We start from the raw sequence: 25825 nt of genomic DNA, 5'->3' as shown, positions 1-25825 counted from the left end.
GTTAGGTTTGGCAATTCACCTCACAGACATTTGTGACTAAATGTCAGGTAAGTAAATGGAGAAAGGGCATAGTAGCAACTACCTGAAGAAGTTTGGAAAGTCTAAGTTGGGTGGTGGAAGAAATAAAGGTAGGGGATGTTAAAGGGAAACTAGTTAAAATACAAAGACTAGAGATTTTTGTGAATTTTAAGAGCAGGCTTCTTGGACATTAGTGAGAAAATGTGGAATTCTAAGTGCTGTATCTTAGAAAAAGACCTTTCAGGAAGAGGTTTAATTCTAAAGAGTCAAATAGTTGTATAGCCAGAATTCTGAAATAAAATAATGGGAATAGAAGCAAGATTCTGAAATAAAAAATTAATAATGAAAAGCTTCATTTTTGGAATCAGAATGCCGGGTTGGAATCTGGTCTCTCAATTTTTTTTTTTTTTTGGAACTTGATGAATTTGTAATATTTTTCAGATTAATTTTCTCATCTGAAAAAAGGTTAATAGCTACTCACAAGATTTTCAAGAGACCATGTCTACTGAATGCCTAGCATGATACCTGATTCACATTACTTCATAAATGGCGACTCTTATTATTGGTTCACAGACTGCCTCCCTGTGCACAGAGGGCAAGGAGAGACCACTGAAGGAGGCAGACCACTCCAGACTGATAGATGGCATGTTTAAAAAGCAAGGGAACTTAACTTACGAGACTTGTTTGGGGCAGCTGCAAGATGAGTAGATGTTTGTACCTACCCATCAAATCTTAAAAATTTATATAGAGGCTTTAACTGGATCCAGTCATGTATACATCTGGATGGTTTCAACAAAACCCTACTCTCTCAAGGCTATGTTCTTGGACCAGCCTCCACTGTGGGAGTAGTAGAGCATATATTCCAAGGACAGCAGGTCAGGAGTCCCTAATCACCTGGGTCAAGCTCAAAGATCAGCTGGTGATCATGTCCTCTTGATTACCTTTTCCAACAATTATACTAATTTCACTTGTATTCCTTTATGACAAAGAAGAGTAGCTGTTATGAATCAGGCATTTGGACTGGATATTCTCTAAGTTCCCTTCCATAGCTAAGATTCCTTTTTTATTGCTTTTTAAGGTTTCTTCAGTGACAATTAACTTGAATTCATTTTTAAAAATGTTTTATTTATTCATGATAGAGAGAGAGAGGGAGGGGCGGAGAAGCAGGCTCCATGCAGGGAGCCCAATGCGGGACTCAATCCCGGGACTCCAGGATCAGGCCCTGGGCCAAAGGCAGACACTTAACCGCTGAGCTACCCAGGGATCCCCTTGAATTCATTTTTAAGACCTAGTATTCAATGCCACTTTTTTTGAATAGTAAAGACCTTATGAGATTTAATACAAAACAACTGTTAGAAAGATGTAAAATATTCCCTTCCCTCGTGGTGGTCTTTAATTTAGATCATAAGTTTAGTTTCTGAGTATACTACATCAAAATTACTGCTTCCATTCATGAAATGGTATAGTAACTGGGGTCAATTTTTGTCATTGATTTATATCAAAATAGTGAAGAGTTAAGAGAATCAGGCAGTGAGCCATGCAGAGTTAAAGTTAGAGGGGAATGCTGTTTTTGTAATGACATTTTCTTAATTTTTTTTGAAAACTATTGAACATGAGCATACGACTCTTTATACTAATTGTAATGCATTACTGTACCCCATAATCTATGAGAGTGTTCACCTCTGCACTCTGCCTGTCCAGCTGTTGTCTTGAACAATTATCAGCGAGTTATTATTCCGGTATGAGCTGTGTCATGCTCGAAAGTGGGATAAAAAATGTTAATGAGCATGCATGAATGTTGGTTGATGAAGGTTAAGTGCTTGCAGATATGCTCTCTGCATTCTTCCCTGTGAATGTTCAGATGGAGGCAATGGGTTCTGATGAGGGATTACAAACAAATGGTGCTGATTGACAGTTCTTGATTTAACATTAAAATGGTATCTAAAGGCAAATTCAGTGTTTCCGCTGAATAATAGACACAGTGTTGTTGACCTCTGATGCAGCTCTATACTTCATCATCAGTTTATTTTACAATTTTCCTTTTCTTTCTGTTGTACCAGATTTTCAAATTCTCTCATTTTGTATTACACAGTATTTTAAAGTTGTGCCTGGTGATCGTGCTATAGTTTAGAAAGAAACACTAACATGTCCATCATGTACTTGGGTTTTTAGAATAATAACTTTTCTTTTTTTTTTGAATAATAACTTCAATTTTAAGTATGACCAAATTAAAATATTATATACAATAGCTATTCAAGCTGATAAGCATGGTCCAGTACTCATCAGCAATATGTTCTTTGTCTTTGTGTCTGTTTTCATGTATTTTTAAATGATGCCCAAGTGCTTTTTCAGCATTTGTCATTTGTATGCTAATTAAAATTAGCTACATATATATTCTTTAGAATTTTCAGAGTTGATTTTTGCAAACATTGTGTTTCCCATGCTGTATATTGAACACGAACTTGAAATAGTTTTTTTTTTTAATGACAATGCAAGGAACAGTATTAAGTAGTCTTGATGAGGCATTTTTTCTCAATATTGTATCCATTATTAATAATACAAAACTTGGTGTTCCGACTGGAAATTGTGCTTTATATAAAGTCTAAAATATTATACAAATGTTTGTTTTTAACCAATTTTAGCTGAAAGGACTACACAGCAGGATCACAGTGCTTTGCATCTTGTAATGGAAATGGAAAAAGTGGGAATGTTGGTTAGGTAGACATAGAATTGTCAGGTTAGTAAGATCTATAGTGATAATTTTATCATTTGATAGATGAAAAGTGTGATGGCCAAACACAGGATTAAAACCTTTGCCAGTAGAATCATCATTGGATTATTTGTGTTCTATGGAGACAGCACCCTGTAATTCAATGCTTATTTAGGAGATTTTATTTAAGATTTTGTTTTATTTATTCATGAGAGGTGCAGAGAGAGAGAGGAGAGAGGGAGAGACACAGGCAGAGGGAGAAGCAGGTTCCATGCAGGGAGCCCAGTGCGGGACTCGATCCTGGGTCTCCAGGATCACACCTGGGGCTGAAGGCAGCGCTAAACCGCTGGGCCACCGGGGCTGCCCCCCCTATTTATGAGATTTTAATAATATGCTAGAGTGTTCTGTTTTATATATATATGCATATTTTGAGTATGTGAAGCTTATTTTATAACAATTTATAGGTTTTTTTTCCTGATACTATAAATTCATGATTATTAGAGGAAATACCGATGTGTTAACTCTGAATTCCAAGGGAAACAGCACAGGAATACCCACCTGGACCTCTTGGCCCTGGTTCCCACATGCATTCTATAGATCGATATTCCTCCACAGAAGAGGGCCTCCTTATCTCCTAGCCCAGCAGCTTTGTACTTACGGACTATTTCTCCTTGGAGCTCCATAATCCCTATTGTATTAAGTGCTTAAGACTTCGTGTTCGTGTGGCCTTTTTTTTATGTCAGCAAGTGAAATTGGATATACAAATCATATTCCCTCAAGGCTAGCTACTTCTCAGTGTTATGCCTAGGATTGCAGTTATCCACCATCAATCAGCAAGCAGAGGCTCTGGTTTTGGTTATTGAATCAGCCATGGCAAATCATGCAGCACAGCCAACCAGCCAGTCAGCCAAACGACAAATATTGGGTGCCCCTCCTATGACAGGTACAGTCCTAGCTCCTGTGATGCAGTACCAAGCAAGACAAAATTCTTGCCTTTTTGTGGTATATTTTCAAATAGAGAAGGTATTAAATAAACAGCCAAAAATAACTACAGTTTTTTGAATGTTCTATGAAAGTAATGAGCAAGTTATGGCGATAGCTGCGAGACTGACTAAAGAGGGTAGTCACTGAAGGCCTCTGAGGTCCCGATGTTTCATTGGAGACCTGAAGGGGAATTAGGAATTTGCCAGGCAGGAATCGAAGGACAAGCTCCACAGATATGGGAAATAGCATGTTCAAAGTCCCTTAGGTTGGGAAGAATCTGTTATCTAGAATCCTTCAGAAGCTCAGTGTGGCTGGAGCATATTATGTAAAGGGGAGAATGGTGGGGAGTGGGGTTTGCGTCCTGGATTGCTTGGAAAAGCTTCAGGCAAAAATTTGAGTTGTTTTGGAGAGTGAATATGGTTTATGAAAGCAGGAAGGAAAGGAGAAGGCTAATCCTACAGAAGGTATGATCAGGTCAGCGGAAGATTTGCCTCACTGTTGCAGTATATTCAGGCCCAGGGCATAGGACTATAGAAGGGCGCTGTGGTGGTTGATGTTACAGCCTAGGAAGTGGCCTGCCGCGATCCTAGAATGATTGATACTAAAGACAAGTTCTTTCTATATGCTTTGCCACTCTGTTTTCTAAAAAAGTGTGTAAAGAAAGGACTATAGCCCCTTTTCTTTGTAACACATAAGAAAGTTGTTTGAAACAAGTTAGTGTCAAACGTAGTGGTTTTTGACTTAGCTATGCTTTAACAAATAATAGAGACGTATTTCAGTAAACTCTCAAAATCCCATTGCATACAAGGCATGGATGATGGTAGAAATCCAATGTGACCACTCCCCTCTTCAAATTCTGTTATTGGATTTCTGCTTCCCTGTGCGGATTGGGTTTGCCTTCCATCTCAGAGATCTGCTATGAGTTCACGAGTAATGGTAATTCTTGAAATAAACCATTCTGTTCTTCAACTGCCTGTGCAGAATGAGACTGGAAAAGACTGAAGCTCTTGCCTTTTGGACTTCTGTTTTTACTAAGAATTTTTTTTCTACATTCTCAAAAAACATAACTATTTTACTTCTTTGTGCATATGTATGTAAATTCATATATTTACATATAGAAAGTGACTCTTCAGACAGAGGGGAAAGAGATGCTTTCTAATCCTGTCTCCTATTCAGTTTTCAAGCCCCACACCTAAAACCACTTAGTCCATGAAGATTTTCCTGATTAATTTAGTCAGATATTTTGCTTCTTTTTTTTTTAATTTAAATTTTTTTTTTAAATTTTTATTTATTTATGATAGTCACAGAGAGAGAGAGAGGCAGAGACACAGGCAGAGGGAGAAGCAGGCTCCATGCATCGGAAGCCCGATGTGGGATTCGATCCCGGGTCTCCAGGATCGCGCCCTGGGCCAAAGGCAGGCGCCAAACCACTGCACCACCCAGGGATCCCGATATTTTGCTTCTTTAAACCTCCCTGTGTCTTTTCCCTGGATTGGTCTCATTTCTTTTAGTCATTCAAAAATTCACTAATTTTTAAGTAAACCCTTTTAATGGGCTTCTGATGGGTTGTCTTTTAAAAGATGCCTGACTCCTTTAAAAATATTTCACTTTATATAAATGATTCTATGATTGTATAATTTTTATCTTCGTACATATTACTGGTCCAGTTTTTTTTAAAGATTTTATTTATTCATGATAGAGAGAAAGAGAGAGAGAGAGGCAGAGACACAGGCAGAGGGAAAAGCAGGCTCCATGCCGGGAACCTGACGTGGGACTCGATCCCAGGTCTCCAGGATCTCGCCTTGGACCAAAGGTAGGCGCCAAACTGCTGAGCCACCCAGGGATCCCCTACTGGTCCAGTTTTAATTGAAATTTTTTAAGGACCAGGATGATGTTTTACTTTCTCTATCTTTCCTTGGATATCTCAGTGCCTTGTGAATGAGTGAGTGAATGAAACTGCTTAAAATTGTTCTTTGTGGTGACAAAGAAGCCCTTGGAGGAGCTCTATATTGACAACTCTTTTTTTGTTTTTTTGACAGCTCATGTAATTTTAGTTGTTTTCATTGCTCTAATAGGGCTTTCATTGCCCTGGGTGTCTTCCTTCCAAAAATGGAGTTTGGGACTGTGAGAATAGCCTAGAATCAAGAATCTGGTTTTTAGTCTCGAATCTGCCACTGGGTACTTCTTTGGACTTGGGGAGGGCATTTTTCCAGGCTCTATTACATATCTATAAAATGAGAGTTTCATTTTGGTTTAATATTCTGGGATTTTTTTGAAACTACTCATCTTTGTTAAAACGAAGAACTAAGCTACCAAAATAAACTTTGGGAAAACTGCTGTAAAATTCATGTATCTAGGCTCAGTAGAGGAAGAACTGTACTAATGGTGGTAAGTTTGATCATATTTCTTTTCTCAAAAGAAAATGAGATTATCACTTAGGCATGCTACACTGTAGATGCATCAAATGCTTATATACATATGGAAAAATACAAGGATGTTTATTGTAATAATACTGGTGGCAAAAATTTAGAAACCCCTTAAATAATCATTAAGGAAAGTCATTGATTATGGTAAATTAGGACATGTGGGTGACATACCGTGAAGCTCTTTCAAAGAATGTGGTTGATCCAAACATAGGAACATAGAAGAATGTCTAGTGTTTATTACCTTGTCAACAAGTAAAATGTAGAACAATATATATAGTAAAAGTTTGATTAAAAAGAAAAAAAAAACCCTAAACCATATATTTGTATACATGTGTATGCATCTGTTTTATATACACACTTAAATATGTATATTTATATTTTATGTGTAGCTCTTTAGAAGATGACTAGCAGGGGCTTTATTACTAGTAACTGTTAACAGTAGTTTGCTTTGGAGGAATATTTACAATAACATGTAGATAAGGGAAAGGAACCTTTGCTTTATTGTTTGAATTGTTGTACAGTGATTTTTAAAAATTCTTTCTCCTAGAAAACATTTCTAGCATAACAGAACAATTAGCTGGACTAGCATGCTTAGGTTTTTGTTTTTTTGTTTTTTTTTAAAGTCTATATTTTATATGTTTAACCGGAAAGTAAAAAGGTGACTTTGCCCTAGTCAATGTAAATGAATCTCAAAAATTGTAACAAGATATGTGAGTCATTTGTTTGATTTTTTTTTAAACAGTCACTGCTTAGAAATGACCTTAGCTTTCCAAAGTGAAAGAAATTTTTGTCAAGTATATTACACACACAGGGTTCCATTAATTCAGTAAACTGCATTCAGAAAGCAGTATATTCGATAGTTAATTATTCCAAATGGTGCCAGTGATCAGAAGGGACACCCATTTGTAATGAAGGGAATCTGTGTAATGGTTATCCTGAAGAATGTTTGCTCAAGTGTGAGGCTAGAAGTAATTGATGAAGTGGAAGTTGTATATATCTTCCTCTGGCTTAGAAGGAGCAGCTTGTGAAAGGCTGAGAAAGCATTGTGAGTATTCAAGTAGCCAAGTAAAGAGGGCTAAGTAGAGGAATAGGATTTTAAATTTTAAATGCTTTCATGTCACATATTATGTAAGTCAATAGAAATGTGTGTGTTATAGGTGACTTTCCTTTTGGGCATTTTTATGTATACATGATAAGAGTTTTTGTGATCCTCATTGGCTTTTTAAGATTCGGAATATGATATTTGTTGCTATAGATATCCTTTCCTACTGGAATTGTAGGGGAGTTTATATCCAATATGAATTTCTCTATGAATTGAAGAATCTAATGTAATACAGCCCATATTTTTGAAAATAACATGTCTGCTCACCTATTAGCACTTGCACGTCTCCCATTCACTGCTTACAGAGCAAGATAGTTTAGTAGGCAGGTGCACTCGCTGCCTAAACATGCCGTGTACCGCGCTCACTTTCCAGAGCTTGCCCTGCTTTGGTTGAGGACCATCCTTCCTATGGAGTCCCAGACCGGAAGCTGGGCCAAATACCTTCTACTCTTAGGTTTCCAAACCCTATTCTGTTGTCTTTTACCTCAGACCCTTCTCCCTATAAGCCATTTCTATCTGTGGGAGGAGGAGAGGAGTATAACCCTCTATGGTTGGGTCTAAATTCTGATCCTATCTCCTCTGGTCATCTGCAAGTTTTCTCTTGGTCCAAGAAGTTCTTTTTGTCTTCTTCTGCCTGAGACTCTGTCCTTACCTTCTCTTCTGCATCTTTCCTTTGCACTGTGGAAAATGGGATCCTGTCCCCTTTTATGTAAAGGAAAACCGTGAGCTCATTTAAACGTATTCTCCCTGTAAGTTTCCAGTTCTTGAACTGAACCACATAGCTTTCAAGACTCTTGTCACAGTGTGGATATTAACAGAAACCTAATTTTACACTCAGTGTTGAGGAATGACCTCTTATTCTAAGCATTATCTTTCCCCCAGAAGAAATAAATGCCATTGATCCCGAAATGGCAAGGCTATGGGAAAAATCTCTGAATAAAAGAAAAAAAAAATCTTCAGTTATCGTCTCCATTTATTCTCTGGCCCTACTTTCTCTTCAGGGTGGAATGAATCTTAGTCATTCTGCCTTTAATTCCATTCATCTCACATGTTATCACATTTGTAGTTTCTGCTGATGGGCCAGATAGGCTCTGAATGGCCAGGTTGATCAGATTTCCAGAGCAGAAAGAGCACAAAAAAGGGAGTCTAGAGTTCTGATATGCATTTGCCAGACTGTTTTCTATTTTCTGCTTCAATTTTCTTAATATAAAGTAAGATTTTTATTAGGTGATATTTTACTAATCATTTTAATAGGGGAGAAAGGATTTGAAACTTTGAGAAATTCAAGTAATCATTTGAAATATGTATTACATGTTTCTTGGATAAACAAAAGAGTAAAATAATAAGAATAGTGATATTATTTATTAAAACATTTTAAAGACTCAGAATTTTGACATACACCAGAGTCCCCAGTTAATGGGTGTTCCTAGACGTCAAAAACGTTCCTGGTATTTCATTTTGTGTTCTACGTTGGCTTATTGGTATATGTCTTTTGAACATTAATTTTCACTGTCTGACATTTTCATGAAGCACTTAAACCAGAGATAGTTTTTAATTAGTAAGATTGGGTAGTTTACAGTAAGGGATATTTCAGTTTCCTGTAAAGATTGTTCTCTGCTATGATGTTAATGCTTCTCTGCTCGAGTGTCAGGTGGCCCAATATAATGTGAAGCAATTGAGTTTAAAGGAGATTTTCTAATAAGATTTAAACTGTTGCACTCCTATTAATGAAAAGTTTCTTCCCTTTCCCTTTCACGGAATGGTTCTGTTAAGTACTTTCTTCTTTTTCATAGCACATTTGGTTAGTGTGCTAATAAGCATACGATGTTTTTGTGAGCCAGTCTGGAAGATAACTGGAAAATGATGGTTTTATAAATACCCTGTAACTTTAAATATGGATATTAGGAGGGAGGTTATCTTAAATTTTAGAGTTTTTATGGGAGTTTGGGGGATTATAAAACATCAGGGGATTTCAGAATCCTGTCTTGGTTCAGCCCTCCTTTTTCCTTAGTAAGATATATCTATAGGTATCCACAACAAAGGAAGATAAAGCACCTTTTATTGTTAACGTGGTTATCTGCAGATACTAAGACCTAAGGCTGGCTCCTTCTCTGGGACCCAATATGGTAGTTTATCCATGTGCCAGCTGCTTATGTGACTGGAGATGGAGGGTTGGTTTCAGTGCTAGAAAATGTCAGGCTCTCCTGATGGTGCCAGGTCTTCAGAAGGGAAGGAAATAAAGGATGAGAGGGCCACACTCCATGCTGGACCTTTTAAAGTGGAGGAGTAAGAAGAGGGTGGAAAGAGGAGCTAAGATCTGCCTTTCATGTAAGGGACTACCTTTGCTTCCTCGCTTGTCTTCCTTAATGACTGTAGTTGACCAGGCTGACATAGTCTTAGGAATAGGAGAGCTGGGCTGTGACTTTGGAGAAGCTGGAAGAGTGATTAGGTTCTTTGAAACCCTGTATTGCCCAAGAAGCAAACTCCTTCTACAGTTTGGAGAGGTAATCCAGAGGGAGGTACTAGAGGAAGGATTCTTCCATAGCTGTGTTATCTATGCCATCACCTACGCAGTCATACCCATATCCATATTAGAGATGCCCTGTGCAATGAATAAGCACCATCTGTGTTTTTGAGCAGCCCTCAGGAAAGACTACATGCATTTTAAATAATCCCAGTTTGATCTGGCTTGAGAATTTGGGGGTCACTTAAGATTTATTGTCTTTTCATTAAAAAAAAAATCCCTTAATCCCTCCATACATTTTTAAATCAAAAAGAGGTCAGATTCACATTATTAAAAAAGAAAATGGTTTGGAATGCAGCCTTACTTTTCCTCTCTTTTTTCATGGTTAATTAATATAAAATTTTATCGCTTAAAGCACATTTAAGTCTGCAGCTCTGTGGCATTTTATATACTCATATTGTTATATAACCATCGCCACTGTCCATCTTCAGAACTTTTTCATCTTCTCCTGCTGACACTCTGTATCCATTAAACACCAGCTCCCCATTCCCTTCTCACTCATATAAAGATCATTTTAAAAAACATTTCCCTAATCATAGTATACACAAACCCTACTAGTCCTCCCTTAACCACTTCCCTATAGTTGGAAGGTAAATGAGAGACCTTTGGGTTACATTTAGGAAATGTGGCACTCTGGAAGAGAGAGCTGAACAGGAGCCAAGAGTTTTACATGACTATTTAGGATCTACACAATCCAAGATCTAGCTTGAAGGGATGATAATATAGACACCTAAGTATCAAAGGCCCAGATTAAAAAAAAAAAATCATCCTGAGTTCCAATGGTTGTGGCATGGAAAAAAAAAGCATAGGCTAGTTGATTCTAGAAAACAGAGTAGAACTCTAGGTAGACCAGTTGGAGACCAGAATGATCTGGAATATTAGCTGGGAGCACTCTTGATCACAGAGGAATAAAGATTTAATAACTGAGAAATTGGGGAAATGACTTGAATTTTCTATTGAGCTATCAGAGATAGGAACATGATATCAGAGGGACAGAGTAACTGCTTATCAGAACATTATAATGTTCAGTTGAATTGAACAAATACCTGGAAACCAACACTCTAAAGTATTTTTGGATCAGAGAAGCTATGTATACTAAAGTATTTTTGGATCAGAGAAGCTATGTATACTCCTTTCTAGGGCAATGTTAAGCCCATGATGGAGACAAGTCCATGGTTCTTATGGTAGCATGAGTGGGGTGACAACTTTATTTTTCTAATACTAAAACAAATGTTAATGTGAAATATGCATTGATGCTCCACATTCTGATTAGTTTTTTTCAAAAATACAAGATCCTAAAGAATATAAGCATGCTGTCATTGAATCTAATTAAGATAGTAAAATTCTACTTCTTAAACCTGAAATTTTTTCTCATTATTTTGGAATAATGGTCATTTTTGTGTCTGATCAGATTTCTTCTACTGAAATTTCGATAACCACTCTGGCCATTTTGATAAAATTCTGTCTTTGCTTTCCCCATCCTCTGATACACCAGGGATGGTCTGCTCACAGTTTAGTACGGCATTGCTTCTTATCTGTTAGTTAATACAATTTATTGTTACTTTTTCTATTCCCTGGTTGCTTAGCACTGTGTGTACAAATACTAATAAGCTGGCTTATTAAGACTTTCCATTCTCTACAGCATGCTAGATATCCTGAATTACCTGTGTCCTCATTTGGATTTAATCCTCCTTTTAAATTAGGAATGTACACCGAGTTCTCATTCTTTTTATAATAGGTTTCCCCCCTTTAGTACATTCTCTTGTGTATGCATTAGCATGCCATGCATTAACTTTTTGAGTCTTTGCTCTGTAATTTCTTTTAGCAGGGATATATTTTTACTTTCTAATATCAGTTGAGGATATATGGGAGTAGGTTGTACTGGCAAAAACAATAGTTAGTAGAAAAATTATATTTTATAAGTACATGTATTATTCCAGGACTGGGAAGTAGCAACATTCAAGAAGAATTCCTAGGGGGAGTTAGTTACAGTGGGGAGATTTTGAGGATACATAATAATAATAATAATAATAACCCCTGAGAGATGTTTTTATGAATTGTGATGGGCTGAGAAAGATCATGTGACAATAGGTCTCTGTTTTTTTGGACTGAATTTTTTTTTAATTCTTTCCTGATTCTTTTAGTTTCCTCTCTGACAAGGTGTCACTTTTTTGGTCTATTTAATCAAAGGTCATCTCAATTTGTAACTTAATTATAACATTTAACACTAAGATACACATGATAAATAGACCTAACTGATTTGGTTATTATTCTCCCCAGTGCCTGGCTTATTAAGTTAAACATTTTGTTGAATATGTGAATTTGAAAGATATTGATCTTGCCTTTGATTTGAGCTCTTGTTTTTCTGTTCTTTCAATTTTGGTTAAGAAGGGGTGTTTACATACAAGGGGACCTAAAGAATGTAGTTCTTTTAGTTTGTGGTGCAAATACATTTAAGATGGGCAAAATTGCTTAATTTCTTTGATTGTGAAGGTCCTTAGAAATCGCTTGATTTGTTATTTTATATGGGAATAAAGAAAGGAGGAAACATACTTTTAGGTCAGCTATGTAGAGACCATTATAGTTTTGAAGCATAGTTTTCAAGTTTTTTGGCAGACTATATTCTCCTTACCTTAATGATCCTTTTGTAGTAATGGTTCAAAATGGTGTAGTAATGGTTCAAAAATTTTTTTTAAAAGATATGACTCTAATTAAAGATTTGTAAAATAATGAAATCCTTCTCCTTGTCCACGTAAGGTTTGAGTTGTAGAGAAAAGTCCTTGAAGACTATTTGTTTTGTGATATCGGTTACTGAAATAGGATGTCATATAAAAAGAAATATGCATTTATTGGCTGCACTTTTGATGATTGCTCTGGTTGAAATAATCTAATCCACAAAATTTTAGTTAGTGTGTTAGCCACTCTTCTTCTTATATCATTCGTAGCTTGGAATTGCCAGGCAGACATCTCTTTGCTAGTAAAATACTCTGATTAGTAATGACAGTCATATATTAATATTTGAATAGAAAGATAGCCTATCTCTTTCTCCTCTGTTTATTTTCTGTGTAGTTAGGTGCATCGTCATTTATTTATGTGCCTAGAAATACTGAAACTGGGTTTGACAGATCAGATATGACTAAAGCTGTTTATACAATTATGGTTTTCAGTACCAAAGCATTTACTTTGACATTTTGCCAAGGGGGGTATTGCCAACTTAAAAAGTAATTCATTCCAAGTTTTCACTTTTTTCTATGTATTCCATGTCTTTTACCTTCAAGCTACCTAAATCTTCTTTGAAATAATATTCTCCTATCACAGTCATCAGTAGCGATAACTGTCAGAAATCTTATTTTCCTTTCCCTGCCATTAGGTTATTTTCAAATTCTGACCCTTGAGATTTCCAGGTATATTCCTTTCACAATGTATTGCTGGATAACTGAACCACATTCAGGTAACCACCATTTGGGGAGAGGTAGTGATGGGTGAAATTAAGATTTCCCTTTGGAACTATACATTCTTTCCATAGCATTAAATCCTCCTTGTGCTTAAGAAACCAAGCATTGCTCTCCCTCCACCCCACCCCCAAGTCCATTCACCTTGAATGCTGAACATGTTCAGCAAGGGAAAATCCTATCAAGTGTCAATGCAAAGCTTGAGGAGTTACCTTTCTCTTACATGCTGGGTTGCAGACCACTTTTCTCATATGGATTCCCTGCCTCAGACACTGCTCTTGTCCGTGGTGTGACTATCAGTACCCGTGTCACCTTTTGTGTGGCTGTGGACAAGAAACTCAAACCCTGTGCTTAAGCTTCTCATCAGTAGAATGGTTAGATTTCAAGGACAGTTCTTCTAGAATCTAGACCCTACAAAATCCCGATACTCTTTGTTAGCCTTTTAGAACCTCAACAGTTAGAAAGCAAGAAGAAAAACAAGTGTAATTAATGCAAAGAAACTCCGATTTATGGATGTCTTCCTGTCCCTGCCTTTTACCTTATATGAAGATTGTGCTCGGCCTCAGTTGTCATTTCCCAAATGTGTGATATATGCTTGCTTTATTTCTGTAGTTGAGTTGATTTTATTGGCTTCTCTGAGTGTCACAGAGAATGCTTATTTAATCTGGTACACTTCCTTTTATCTTCTCAAGGCTGGTGTAATCTAATGAACAAAGGTAATTTATTGTGAACACCTAACGTGTAAAATTTAATAGCATTTGTGCCAAATGAATACCAGAAAAAAATTGAAATGTGTAGTATTTTAAAAACATCCTGACATGAGATACATTTAACCAGGAAGCACCAATGAAAATAGAATAAACAATTATTAGTAGCATTCTTCGATTTAGAATATTCATTATGGAAAGAGAAAACTGTGCTATTACCTTTTGTGCCTTAGCTACTAGCTACTCACACATTTAGAATTGCATATTCTAGAATTTTTGCAGTGGTGAAATAATGTATGATAGAATATGTTGGATCTTACTTCTGAAAAATGTCACATTTTTAATCAATCTGATTAGAATATAATGGAAAATGAACTGGAATAAACTGCATAACCATGTACCATGGAATTATGATTTTAATGGAAAATTTAGTATGAAAGCAAAGATTTTGAAAGGAGATTCTTTATATAATTTTGCTGCTATTTTTGAAACTTTGAAAATAGAAAAAGAATAAAGAGAAAATGTAATTAAAAAAGACTTTTTCAGTTCATGGCTCTTGGAAACATAGAAAGTTTTGTCATCTTTGACTTCATTCTGACATAAAACCCTCATAAAATGCGGCATATGCTGTGTTAGTGATCAGAACCATTTTTGAACAGTATTAATCTTCTGTTGGAAAAATGCCATCTTACACAACATCTCTAGGAAATAAGATTAAACACAGACCTCTAATGGCAAAAAAAGCCAGATCACAAGTATAGATGGCACTAATAGTCTGACTTTATGATTCAGAGTTTCATCTTGTACTTGAGAAAATTTTGTCTTTTAGCAGAAGTGTATTTTATTAGCCTTAGAAGAAGAGCTCTACCAGTGGATGGGATGAGTCCAAAATGTCCTCTGTCAGCTTGTGAGCTGTAGTTAGGCACTCCAGTTCTTGTCCCTGATTTCCCTGAGCCCATGGAGCCTGAGGGAAGGTTACAGGAAGGTAATGATGGTCCTATCTCCTTCTCACAAGTTCTCCTAGAGGTCCGGTGTCCCAGGACCGGGACCAGGTCATAGATAAGGGATGTAAGCCACAGTGAGTTAAGTGGTAGGGCTTGGGATGGGGGATTTGATTGGAGATGCCAAGCTCGAGTTGCCTGCAGGACCCTGCACTCTGTTCTGACTAGTATCTCACAGAAATGACATCACCATGGGTAAATGAAATAGGATTTTGTATATGAACTTCATTTCCACTAAGCATCTTCATTTGCTCTTATTCCTCTTGAATGCATTTTCAATGTTGCTGCAACATTTGAATCCTGCTTTATCAGGACCTTTGCATAAACATTTCTGTTGGTATTACACTGATTTAAGGCAATCTATTACCTAGGTTCATTTTTTTTTTTCAATCTCACTTTTTGTTAGTTTTCCATGTTGAAGCTAAATCAGTCTATTTGGCTAATAAATTATCTGATTTCTAGGGTGTGCGTGTGTGTGTTAATCCTATTGTCTTTCTCAGAAAACTTTGCTGCTGCTTATCCCTTTGTCTATATTCTCACTATTTGAAAACTTTTTTTTTTTAAAGACTTTATATACTACTTGAGAGAACAAGTGAGAGAGAGCATGAACAGTGGGGAGAGGGAGAAGCAGGATCCCCACTGAGCAGGGAGCCCAATGTGTGGCTCCATCCCAGGATTCTAGGATCATGACCTGCACCGAAGGCAGATGCTTAACCTACTGAGCCACCCAGGTTCCCCTCTGCTCACTATTTCAGTTACATCTTTTCCTAACCATCCTTTGACTATATGGTAATAGGGAAGAGAGAAGAAAATGTAAATATTGTACTATGGGCATGCTGATACATTAAACTCAGTAAACCTCTAATTTGTTACATCTATGAAAAGGCAGAGAATTAGTTAAAACTGTGTCAGCCTCTGATTTGAAGGTTGAAGTGGTCAAAATCACTTGGTCACCACCCCCACTCCCTTTTTAATGTGACACCTAATATATTTGAAAGCTAGTGGAAAGAATTTGGAGAGAAAGTCTTGTGATTGCTCTTTTATCAGATTCATTGCCTGAAGTTACTTGCCCAAAGCATTCATTTTCTCATCATGATCATGAGGAGAGCAGTAGTATGACTAGTGATGAAAATTATGTGACCGGTGCAACCAAATGTGTTCAGTGGAATGCCTAGGAGATGGTCAGAGGATGTGGCTTAAAATTAAAGGTTACTAAGTTTCTTTGACTTTTTTCTTTAGACATGCTGGAACATATTTCAGAATGTCAGAGGATATTGGTATTGAGAAATGAACTGATTAAAAAAAGACTCTGGCCTTTTTTTTTTTATTATTTCTTCGCAGATAAAGATAAGAAAAATATACGTTTTCTGAAAAAAGTAGAGAATTGCCTTTCTCCTTTGGTCTGCAGATTCATACATAAAAACATACACCCTACAGCTATTTATTGAATACCTGCCATGTATGTTCCAGGCCTTACTCTGGGATACTAAGATATAATGATGAACAAAGTTTCTTCATTTAAGAGCCTTATTTCATGGTGGAGGGAGAAAGATAAATGCCATGTTTAAAGTATGTGAAGAGTAGGTGCTTTGGAGGAGCAAAAGGGGCAGAATGATGGTGTTAGGGGATACTGAGTGGGGGGGTGCTATTCCATGTAAGGCAGTAAAGGAAAGCTCTTCCGTTAATGTTGAATAGGATTCTTTGCCCTTTGGTGAAGAGACTGCAGTTGATCAAACCAGGAAGTGGGAGATGTGTTAGAAGGAGTTGTGATGCAGGTGGGAAAGGATGGTAAGCACGAGCAGAGGAAAAGTAGTAGCCAGGGAAATGGTGAGGAATGCTTAGCTTAGGTAACATTTTGGAGTTAGAATTGCCTGGATTGAATGATGGATTGGATATGATTTTGAGGGAAATAGTGGAAAACAGGAGGACTTCAAGCTGAGTTCAGCAATTGCAACAAGAGCATCCCTGTTTTTTTAAATTATTTTTTTTTATTATTATTTTTGAGATGAGGAAAACTGCTGGAAGAGCAGGTATGGAGGGGCTGTATGTGTCTGGTTTTGGACAATTTAAATTGAAGATTCCCATTAGACATCCAAGTAGAGATGCTGAGAATAGGCCCTTGGGTATTCAATCTGGAATTCAGGAGACACATGTGGGCAGGATTCTACTTTTGGAAGTCATACCTTCTTTTCATCCCAGTGGCTCCTGCTCTAGATGAGGGCACCATTTATTCTCCTTTGGGTTTTTAGGACTCCCTCTGTCTTGGACTTCTACTGTTTTACTTTTGCCACTCTTTCAATTCACTTCGAAGAGCCTGAGTTTTTTCTAAAATGCAACTTTTGTGATGTCTGTCACATACTTAAATCTCCGTGGCTCCTCATTGCTTAGAGGATAAAATCCAGACTTCTTAACCTAGCTTAGAAGGTCTTGCATGATGTGGCACCTGCTTAGTTTCTGGTGTCATTTACTTGCACGCACTCAATAGTCTCTGCTCTTACTATTCTCACTTCTTTCTGTGCCTATCAAGTTCTTAGATCTTTAGACCTTCAAACACTGTCTTTCTGTTACCTGATCCATCCTCCTACCACCCCAAACCCTTCTCTCCTGCCTAACTCCTTTTCTCTTTCAAGCTTTTGATTAAGTATCACTTATTACATGAAGACACTCATAAATATGGGTTATGGAGTTCTTTATTTACTGTGGTTCTTATCAAAACATTGGAGACTTATCTATATATTGTAGTTGACATTTGCTTTGCGTTCACCGTTGTTGGTCTTTAAATTCTGTTGGGCTAGGATGTCTCTATTTTGTCTAGAATTATGTCTATATCGCCTAGCACAGTCCCTTTTAATTGGTGCTTAAAACTCATTTGAAAGAATAAGTAAAGTTACTTATATGCAAAATTCAACAGTTTCTACATTCTAGCAGTAACTAGTTACAAAGTATAGTGGGGAAGGGTAGAATTAACCAATCTCTCTGCCCCCCATCCTCTTACTTAAGAGTATAATTTAGATATACTTAGGACACCTAACTCTAACAATGTGCAGGTTGCCTACAAAGAACACTGTGCTAATCTGAATAACTGTAAACACGTGTCATGTTGATGGCTGGGAATTTTGAATATTGTCAACATATCAAATCTCCTTGAATCTATTTACAAATGCCTCATGAGTCAAATACAATTCAAATGGATTTTATTTTTGGAAATTTTGAATTACTCTAAGGTTTGCATGGAAAAATACATGAGAAAAAGGAAGAAAATTTAGAAAGGGAAGCAAAATAATTTGAACATACAATTAAGATACATCATGCAAGGCTTAAGACAGAATGATAGCAGCACAGGAACAGTACTTAGAATAATGGAACAGAATTAGAAGCCCAGAAAAACAATTAAGGATAAAAGTGTAATATAAAATCAGCTGGGAAAGAGGACTATTAATAAAATGGTAGAGGTAATTAGTTAATAAATATTTTGAAAAATTTAAAAATTGATCCCTGTCTCACACTATGTACCAAAACATGTGATTATGATGGTCTTTTTTTTGACATAATGTAATTATATTGTGCCATCTTATATATATGAAGATGCTTTTGGAAGCTATTTCCCCTAATATTAGTGATTTATTTGTACATATGTAACTAAACACTTTGCTCCATTATTCTTTATTATCAAGATCCTATTTTTATAAGATGAATGGCTTTGACCACAGGTGCTATCCATGGACACAAAGGAGAGGGAAAATGATAGGATCATTATTGGTTCCAGCTCTTAACCTTGACTATCATATACTTTGCTGTAAGGACACGTCATACATAGGTTGTTGTTTAGCATGATACACTTATTCTCTTATTTTTTACTAAGGATAGGGAGGTTAGATGCATTTGTTGATTTTAAAACTCTCAGATACAATAAGCTAAGTATCAAATTTTGACTGTTTTCAAAGATTTGGAAAACAAATTATAAACCACCTACTCTTCCAGTTTATTAGGAACTATATATTTAAATAAGCATGGTATATCAGACATAAAATAGCCATGTGTATGTGTTTGCTTAGCCCTCTTAGAGCTAACTTCTCAACCTACCCTAAGTGTAAGTATATTCGTTTATGTAATCATACATAATTGAGTCCTGTATACTGCTCAAATGTGCTAAGTGTACTCATTCTTAGACCCAATGGTATTGGTTTCTATAATGAACATCAGTTTTGTTTTTCCTGTTTGACTTTCAAGTATTTACTCTTAGTTTTTCTAGCATAAAACCACCAGTGCCTATTTGAAACAGTTTAGGTCTTGAGATATCTATTCTTTTTATAACTATGTTTAAAAGAATTCTAGCTTTTTAGATTCTTTGATAATAGTTCACGACCTGTCCTTTTACTGCTGAATGTTTTACTGACATGGATCTATCCTTGGTTTTACAGAGAGAAGAGAAGAAGAAGATTTTGAAGAAAAGAAAGCTATTAAGAAAAAAATTAAAGAGCTTAAATTTTTAGATTCTAAAATTGCCCAGAATCTTTGTACGTATGAAACTTCAGTACTATTACATTAGCAAAACACTGGAGGTGGTTCCTGTAAATTATTTGATTTTCTTTATGGCTTGTTTTTCATTATTTTAATATTTTATTATTTGCATAACAACTTCAAAGATAATTCTTTTCCTTTAGGCAATCTATGGGTTAAATTCTTCAAAAAATTAATGCATGTTAGAAAATAAAATTGCAAAAAAATAAAATAAAATTGCTAAGGAAAGTGTTTAAAATGAAAATAAGTCTATAACTTACCCTTTGTCTATATAAATAATGAGTTAAGAAATTTAGGTGATAACATCATATTTTAAAAAATGGTAGTGGATTATTTCTTTTATACCTCTGAATCTCTATTATTTTTGATACTTGATCACACACAATAGAGGTTGGAATATTAATGGAAATTAGGATGATGAGTAAAATGAATTCCATTATCCCATCTGAGCAGTTCAAAGCCTTTCCTCAGAAGTAATGACTGGAAATATTTTAGATTTAATTACTGTTACAGGAGCTAAATACTTAGTTTTGAATTGTCTCCCTGACTGAATTACCCTGGGAAAAGAGGGCAAAGAGTTTTGCTTCTAACTCATTTCCAACTGCAACTTAAATGCATCAAAGATAGTTTGCTTGGAACTGAGATAATACCATATGTATGTATTACTTTCTAAATTTGTGAGAGGAATATAATGTCGAGAATCTAGAGGCATGGAAAGTTAACATGGCTTTTTAGTCTGCCTTTCAATTATTACATGCCTCTAGAGAGCTTTAGCAAGTATTGGGAACAAAATTCTTTGGTAAGAGGATAAAGATCCATGCTATCAATGGAAGAAGGAATTATGCTGGGGGCAGTAAGTATAAAAGATAGAGCTGGGGATCCCTGGATGGCTCAGCGGTTTAGTGCCTGCCTTCGGCCCAGGGCATGCTCCTGGAGTCCTGGGATCGAGTCCCGCATCGGGCCCTTGCGTGAAGCCTACTTCTCTCTCTGCTTCTCTCTCTCTCTCTCTCTCTCTCTCTGTCTCTGTCTCTCATGAATAAATAAATAAAATCTTAAAAAAAAAAAGGGGATCCCTGGGTGGCGCAGCAGTTCAGCGCCTGCCTTTGGCCCAGGGCGCGATCCTGGAGACCTGGGATCGAGTCCCACGTCGGGTTCCCGGTGCATGGAGCCTGCTTCTTCCTCTGCCTGTGTCTCTGCCTCTCTCTCTCTGTGTGTGACTATCATAAATAAATAAAAAAAAAAAGAGCTGACACTCCTATGGAAGTTTTGAGACCTCCTTCCTTTCATGCTTACTATGACAGAGGACCACCCATTTTTGCAGTCTGGATGTACCAAGATCCCCACAGATAGTGTGTAGACATCGATGTGCTTGGCCAATATACTACTCTATTTCTGGGTACAAGTTGATTGCACATCCTCTACATTCTTGAAATTAGACGTCGCCATGTGACTTGTTTAGGCCAAGGACAGCGTAGGTGGAGATGAGGTAGCTTTTGCATGGAAGCATTTATTGCTGGTGTGAGAAACTCCAGTGCTCTCTCCCCTGCACGCAGAATGGCAGTCAAAATGGTGTCCATCACCATGATGTGAAGATAGTATCAGAGCTCTTTCTGTTGTGTAATAGAATGTAGTCTGAATTAGAAATGATTTGTATATTGTATATGTACATGGACATGCTTAGACTACTGAGATTTGGGGGACTGTTACATGATATAGTTTCAGGGAATTTTCCCTTTAAAGAAATGTTGACTTCAAAGCATTATTAACATAGATAACATCTAAAAGTTCTGTTCTCTGTGATCTGAAAGAGAGAGTTTTTCTTGAAAATTGTCCATGACTTGCATTACTGATTCCTAGGCTTAACTCTCAACAGCCTCGTTAAGGTCCTGAAGAAATCAATCTATTCCTTTTCCTTTTCCTTTCCTTTCCTCTTTCTTTTTTTTCTCTCTTTCTCTTTCTCTCTTTCTCTTTCTCTTTCTCTTTCTCTCTCTCTCTTTCCTCCTTTCCTTTCCTTTCCTTTCCTTTCCTTTCCTTTCCTTTCCTTTCCTTTCCTTTTCCTTTCCTTTCCTTTCCTTTCCTTTCCTTTCCTTTCCTTTCCTTTCCTTTCCTTTTCCTTTCCTTTTCCTTTCCTTTCCTTTCCTTTCTTCTTTCAAGATTTTATTCATTTGAGAAAGAAAGAGCGCACACACATGAGCAGGGAGGAAGGGCAGAGGAAGAGGGACAAGCCAGACTCTTGCTGAGCAGACACCTGGACTCGGCTTGATCCCAGGACCCTGAGATCATGACCTGAACTGAAGGCAGACCCTTAATCAACTGAGCCATGCAGGTACCCCCAAGAAATACCATTTTTAACAGAATTCTTTTCAGATGGATCAGCCATAATAAGTTAGCATAAATAGCGATCTCAAAGTTGAATAATTGACGTTGATATTATTTATGTGACAAAACATGTGCTAAATGGGATTTGAAATTTAATTGTAATAGCTAATAATTATTGATTACCTTTATGTTCTAGTTCTATGTTTGGCCCTTTAATCTTTATTACAAGCCTATCACATAGGTGGTAGCATTGATATTATGGGTGGGTATAGCAGTTCAGTGACTTGAATAAGGTTGCTTATTTTGAAAATGGTCAGTAGGAATACAGTATGCTATTCCTGTTTGGAAATAACAAATCATATTATACAGAGGATATTGTTTGTCTTTTTGTTTTAGCTAGAGGATATATATTCATTCATTTATTTGTTAAACATGTTTTAAAGTATAAGACCGAACAGTCTAGAATTTATACCATGTCATATTATGATGTAATCCATTTCTGGATTCTTCTTGCCCTCTTTGATTGTAGCGAGTATTATGACTTAAGCTTTAAGAAGCTTTAGCAACCTATAATCTTGACCGTAATTATAGTCTGATTCACAGCTGGTTTTTGTCTGTGAAATTCAGTCTTTTGAGATACTGAATTCTGAAAAGAGTCTTGTGGTAGTGCCAAGACTCTATGTTGTCACTTAGAAACCTGAGATACTTTCTCTGAGATTTCTCTTAACTGAAATCTTTGATAGAATTTTTGGGAAAGGATCTAAAAATCTCCTTTGTTTACCTATTTATTCAAGGGTGTATTAGGTTCTCCCATATTTGAGTTCATAATTGGTTTGGCAGAGACCCTCAGCTGAGCATAAAAGGTACAGTTCCAGCCACTCTAGGCTTGAGAGATGTCTTAAGAGTTTTACAAAGTTCATATGCTTTACCAGATTTTTGGAGTATTAGAGCTGTAAAGGGAAGAACCCTGGAATCTATGAATTAATGTAAAGGTTTAAATATTTATAAGTTCCCTTGAAGAAAACATGTGTGACTGGTTCCAAAATCTGCACACTTTACACTTCTTCACTGAACTCAAAGCTCCCCACTGGGATCTATATAATCACATTTTGAAGGATAAGATGCATGCTAGTAAAAATATTCACTTTAATGGGTCTTTTGGAGGCTTTAAATGAGTATCTCATTCTCAGTAACTTTTAATTTGTTTTTTAAAGGTCTAGGCTTGCCTTCTGAATTGTGTGTTATGCATTAGGCCATTTTCAACTATTCTGTCACTTTTTTTGCCCTTAGAGCAACTGTTTCCAAAAACCTTATTCATAAGCGATAAAAACAACATAGTTAAGAAAACACAACAATAACATAGTTTAGTCTTTGTAAATATAGGTGTTTGATGTGCATGTTATTTTGACTATATAATCATTAATACCTGAAAGCAGTGGATGAATTGCAAATATAGAAGAAAGTAAAGGAATAAATGATGTCCATTTGCAAAATAAACTCTTCTATTAACATTTCATTTTTTTATATGTTACTTATTGATTATGCAAGTTGTGTAGTTTTGCTTATTCATATGGTTTTTATACTTCAAAAGTGTGTGACATCATAGAAGGTTTTTATCTGTAATTTTTTTTTATCTCCAAGATCATTTTCACTTCGGGCACCAGTTGCAAGTTTGGGGGTCCCCAAGGCCACTCTTAAGTATGATAATTTGTTACAAGATTTCCCAGAACTGACAGAAAGCTATTTGACTCACACTTAAATGGTACAGATTAAAATCAGTCAAGTAAAGAGGTACATGGAGCAGAGTTTAGGAGAATTCTGAGGGTGGAGTTTTCAGCCATGGAGAGCTTTAGCTTCTCCCAGCAATGATGCATAATAATACTCACAGATTATTGCCAACCAGGGAGGCTCACTTAAGCCCTCGTGTCCAGCATTTTTACTAGGTCTTGGTTATATGACCTGAGTTTTCAGACCCTCGAGTGGTAAGGCTAATACTGTGACCCAAAGCCCCCACCATAGTTCACATTATTAGCGTAGACTGTCTGGTGTAACCCGGTGTCTCCAGTAAATAGAGACACTCTCATCACACAGGACAAAAGCCCCGGGGCTTTTGAGAATAGCTCACAGGAACCGGACCTCACTCGAGCAATCTGAATCATTTACCACACAGTCAGTGTCACCTTTTTCCACCCCATGTGTTCTGTTTTCATATTATTCTTTTAAAATTATTTTAATTGCATTGTTATGACATATTATACAGGAGTGAATATATAAAATGCATGCTACAGTTTAATGATCTAAATCAAACACCTGCAGCTAAAGAAATAGAACGTGACTCCTACTTTGGAGACTTAATAGGACCTTTTCCAATTTTATCTCCCTTACTATGTGAAGTATCATTATCTTAAATCTTGGTTTAAATATTTCTTTTCTTTATAGTTTTACCAACCATGTACATATTCTTAAGTAAGTTGTTTGGTTTGGGCTGACTTCGAATTATAGATGAATAAAATTATAGCATATTGATACCTCTAACTTTAGTATATTCATTTTTATTGTGGTTATGATACCATGTCTTTGAATGCTATACTCTATTCATTTACTCCTTCGTTGACTCTTGGGTTGCTTCCAGCTTTGGTGGTACTAAGGCAGAGTGTGGCAAACTATAGTCCTCATGCTAAATTTTGCCCTTGCCTGTTTGTTGAAACACAGTCTTTTGGAACTTAGCCAGGACATTTATTCATATATTATCTATGGATGCTTCTGTGCTACACTAGCAGAGTTGACTCGTTGTGATAGAGACTGTATGGCTTACAAAACCTAAAATATTATGTAGCTGTAACAGAAAAAATTAGGTGACTATTGCTCTAAGTTTATACTGTTCTGTGTTTGTACAAATTTATTCCTTGACAATCACTGCTTGAATATTCTTGCTTCCGTACCTTACCAGTGCCATGTGTTTTACAAGGATCTAGTGTGGCTTTAAAAAAATTTTCCTTGTGATTTGTTGAGCATTCTTATTGTGATGATTTGTGTGTCTCTCTGTAATTCTAGAAAATTCTAACATTTTCTCTTCAAATCAAATTTCCTTCAACTGTGTTCTTTTTGTGATTGCCTGTTGCAACGCCAAGTTGACATTTTTAAGGTACCTTTATTCCTCTTCTAGATCTCTTCACCTAGTATTTTCCCATCTCTTTATAATTTGTGTTTTGGATCACTTCTTTGCCTATGTCTTTCATATTTTCAGTTTTCTCTTTATCTGATGTCTGGTCCATATGTTGTTTTTAATGTCAGTAGTTTAATATATATATATTCACATATATATGCATATATTTTTTTCCAAGTTTTTTTCTCCCTCAAATCTTGTTTCTTCATAATAATCTTTTTCTTCCTTTCCTGGCCATTATTTCAAACTTTCATTTTTTAAAATATTTTTTTCTCCCAGGATTTCTGTTTTCCTTCCTTTCAGGGCAGCTCAGTAATTCAGTTCATACGTACATGCACATATATATGTTTTTTAGGTGTTTCAAGGTTTTATTTTTTTATTCTTGAAGTATAGTTGATGCACAATATTAAAATTAGTTTCAGTTCTACGAGAGAGTGATTGGGGAGCTCTATACTTTTTGCTGTACTGAGGGTATTTCTTGATTAAGATAAAAAATATCCTTTCAGGATGGAGTAGATAGATATTTCAAGAGCTTTTCTCTTCTTTTCCATAATAACTAAAATATATAAAAGTATAATTTTTTTCTCTCAATGACTATATTATGCTTCAGAGTAACTTTATCCTTTGATCTTTGTATTTAATGTTATAATCCTTTCTATATTTCTGTGTTGTATCCACAGACTAGGTTTCTTGAGTGAAATTTATTGCTTCCTAAAGGGAATTAATAATTTCAGAATTTCTGCTTAATCTTAGGAAATTTGCAATTCAGGTGTATTTTAACAATTGCCTTTTCAATTTGCCTACTCCTAAGGTTTAACATATTATTACTTTCTTTTTTCTTTGGTCTTTTTTTTTTCTTAATCTTTTAATTAAGTCTATATACATTTTGCTCATT

The 25825-nt window shown here is 36.2% G+C and overlaps 1 protein-coding gene across 1 annotated transcript in view; it reads left to right on the top strand.

Annotated features, from left to right (window-relative positions):
- DIAPH3 (diaphanous related formin 3) overlaps positions 1-25825 on the top strand; it is a 489880-nt gene that overhangs the window by 200600 nt on the left and 263455 nt on the right. Inside the window, exon 18 of the mRNA XM_055336191.1 lies at positions 19346-19441. Within this exon, the coding sequence (XP_055192166.1) occupies positions 19346-19441 (96 nt within the window). The remainder of the gene's footprint in view (positions 1-19345; positions 19442-25825) is intronic.

This window comes from Nyctereutes procyonoides, unplaced genomic scaffold (genome assembly GCF_905146905.1).
Source record: "Nyctereutes procyonoides isolate TBG_1078 unplaced genomic scaffold, NYPRO_anot_genome, whole genome shotgun sequence".
NCBI lineage: Eukaryota > Metazoa > Chordata > Mammalia > Carnivora > Canidae > Nyctereutes > Nyctereutes procyonoides.
The sequence above is the reverse complement of the archived record's forward strand: the minus strand, read 5'-3'. Positions and strand labels throughout refer to the sequence as shown.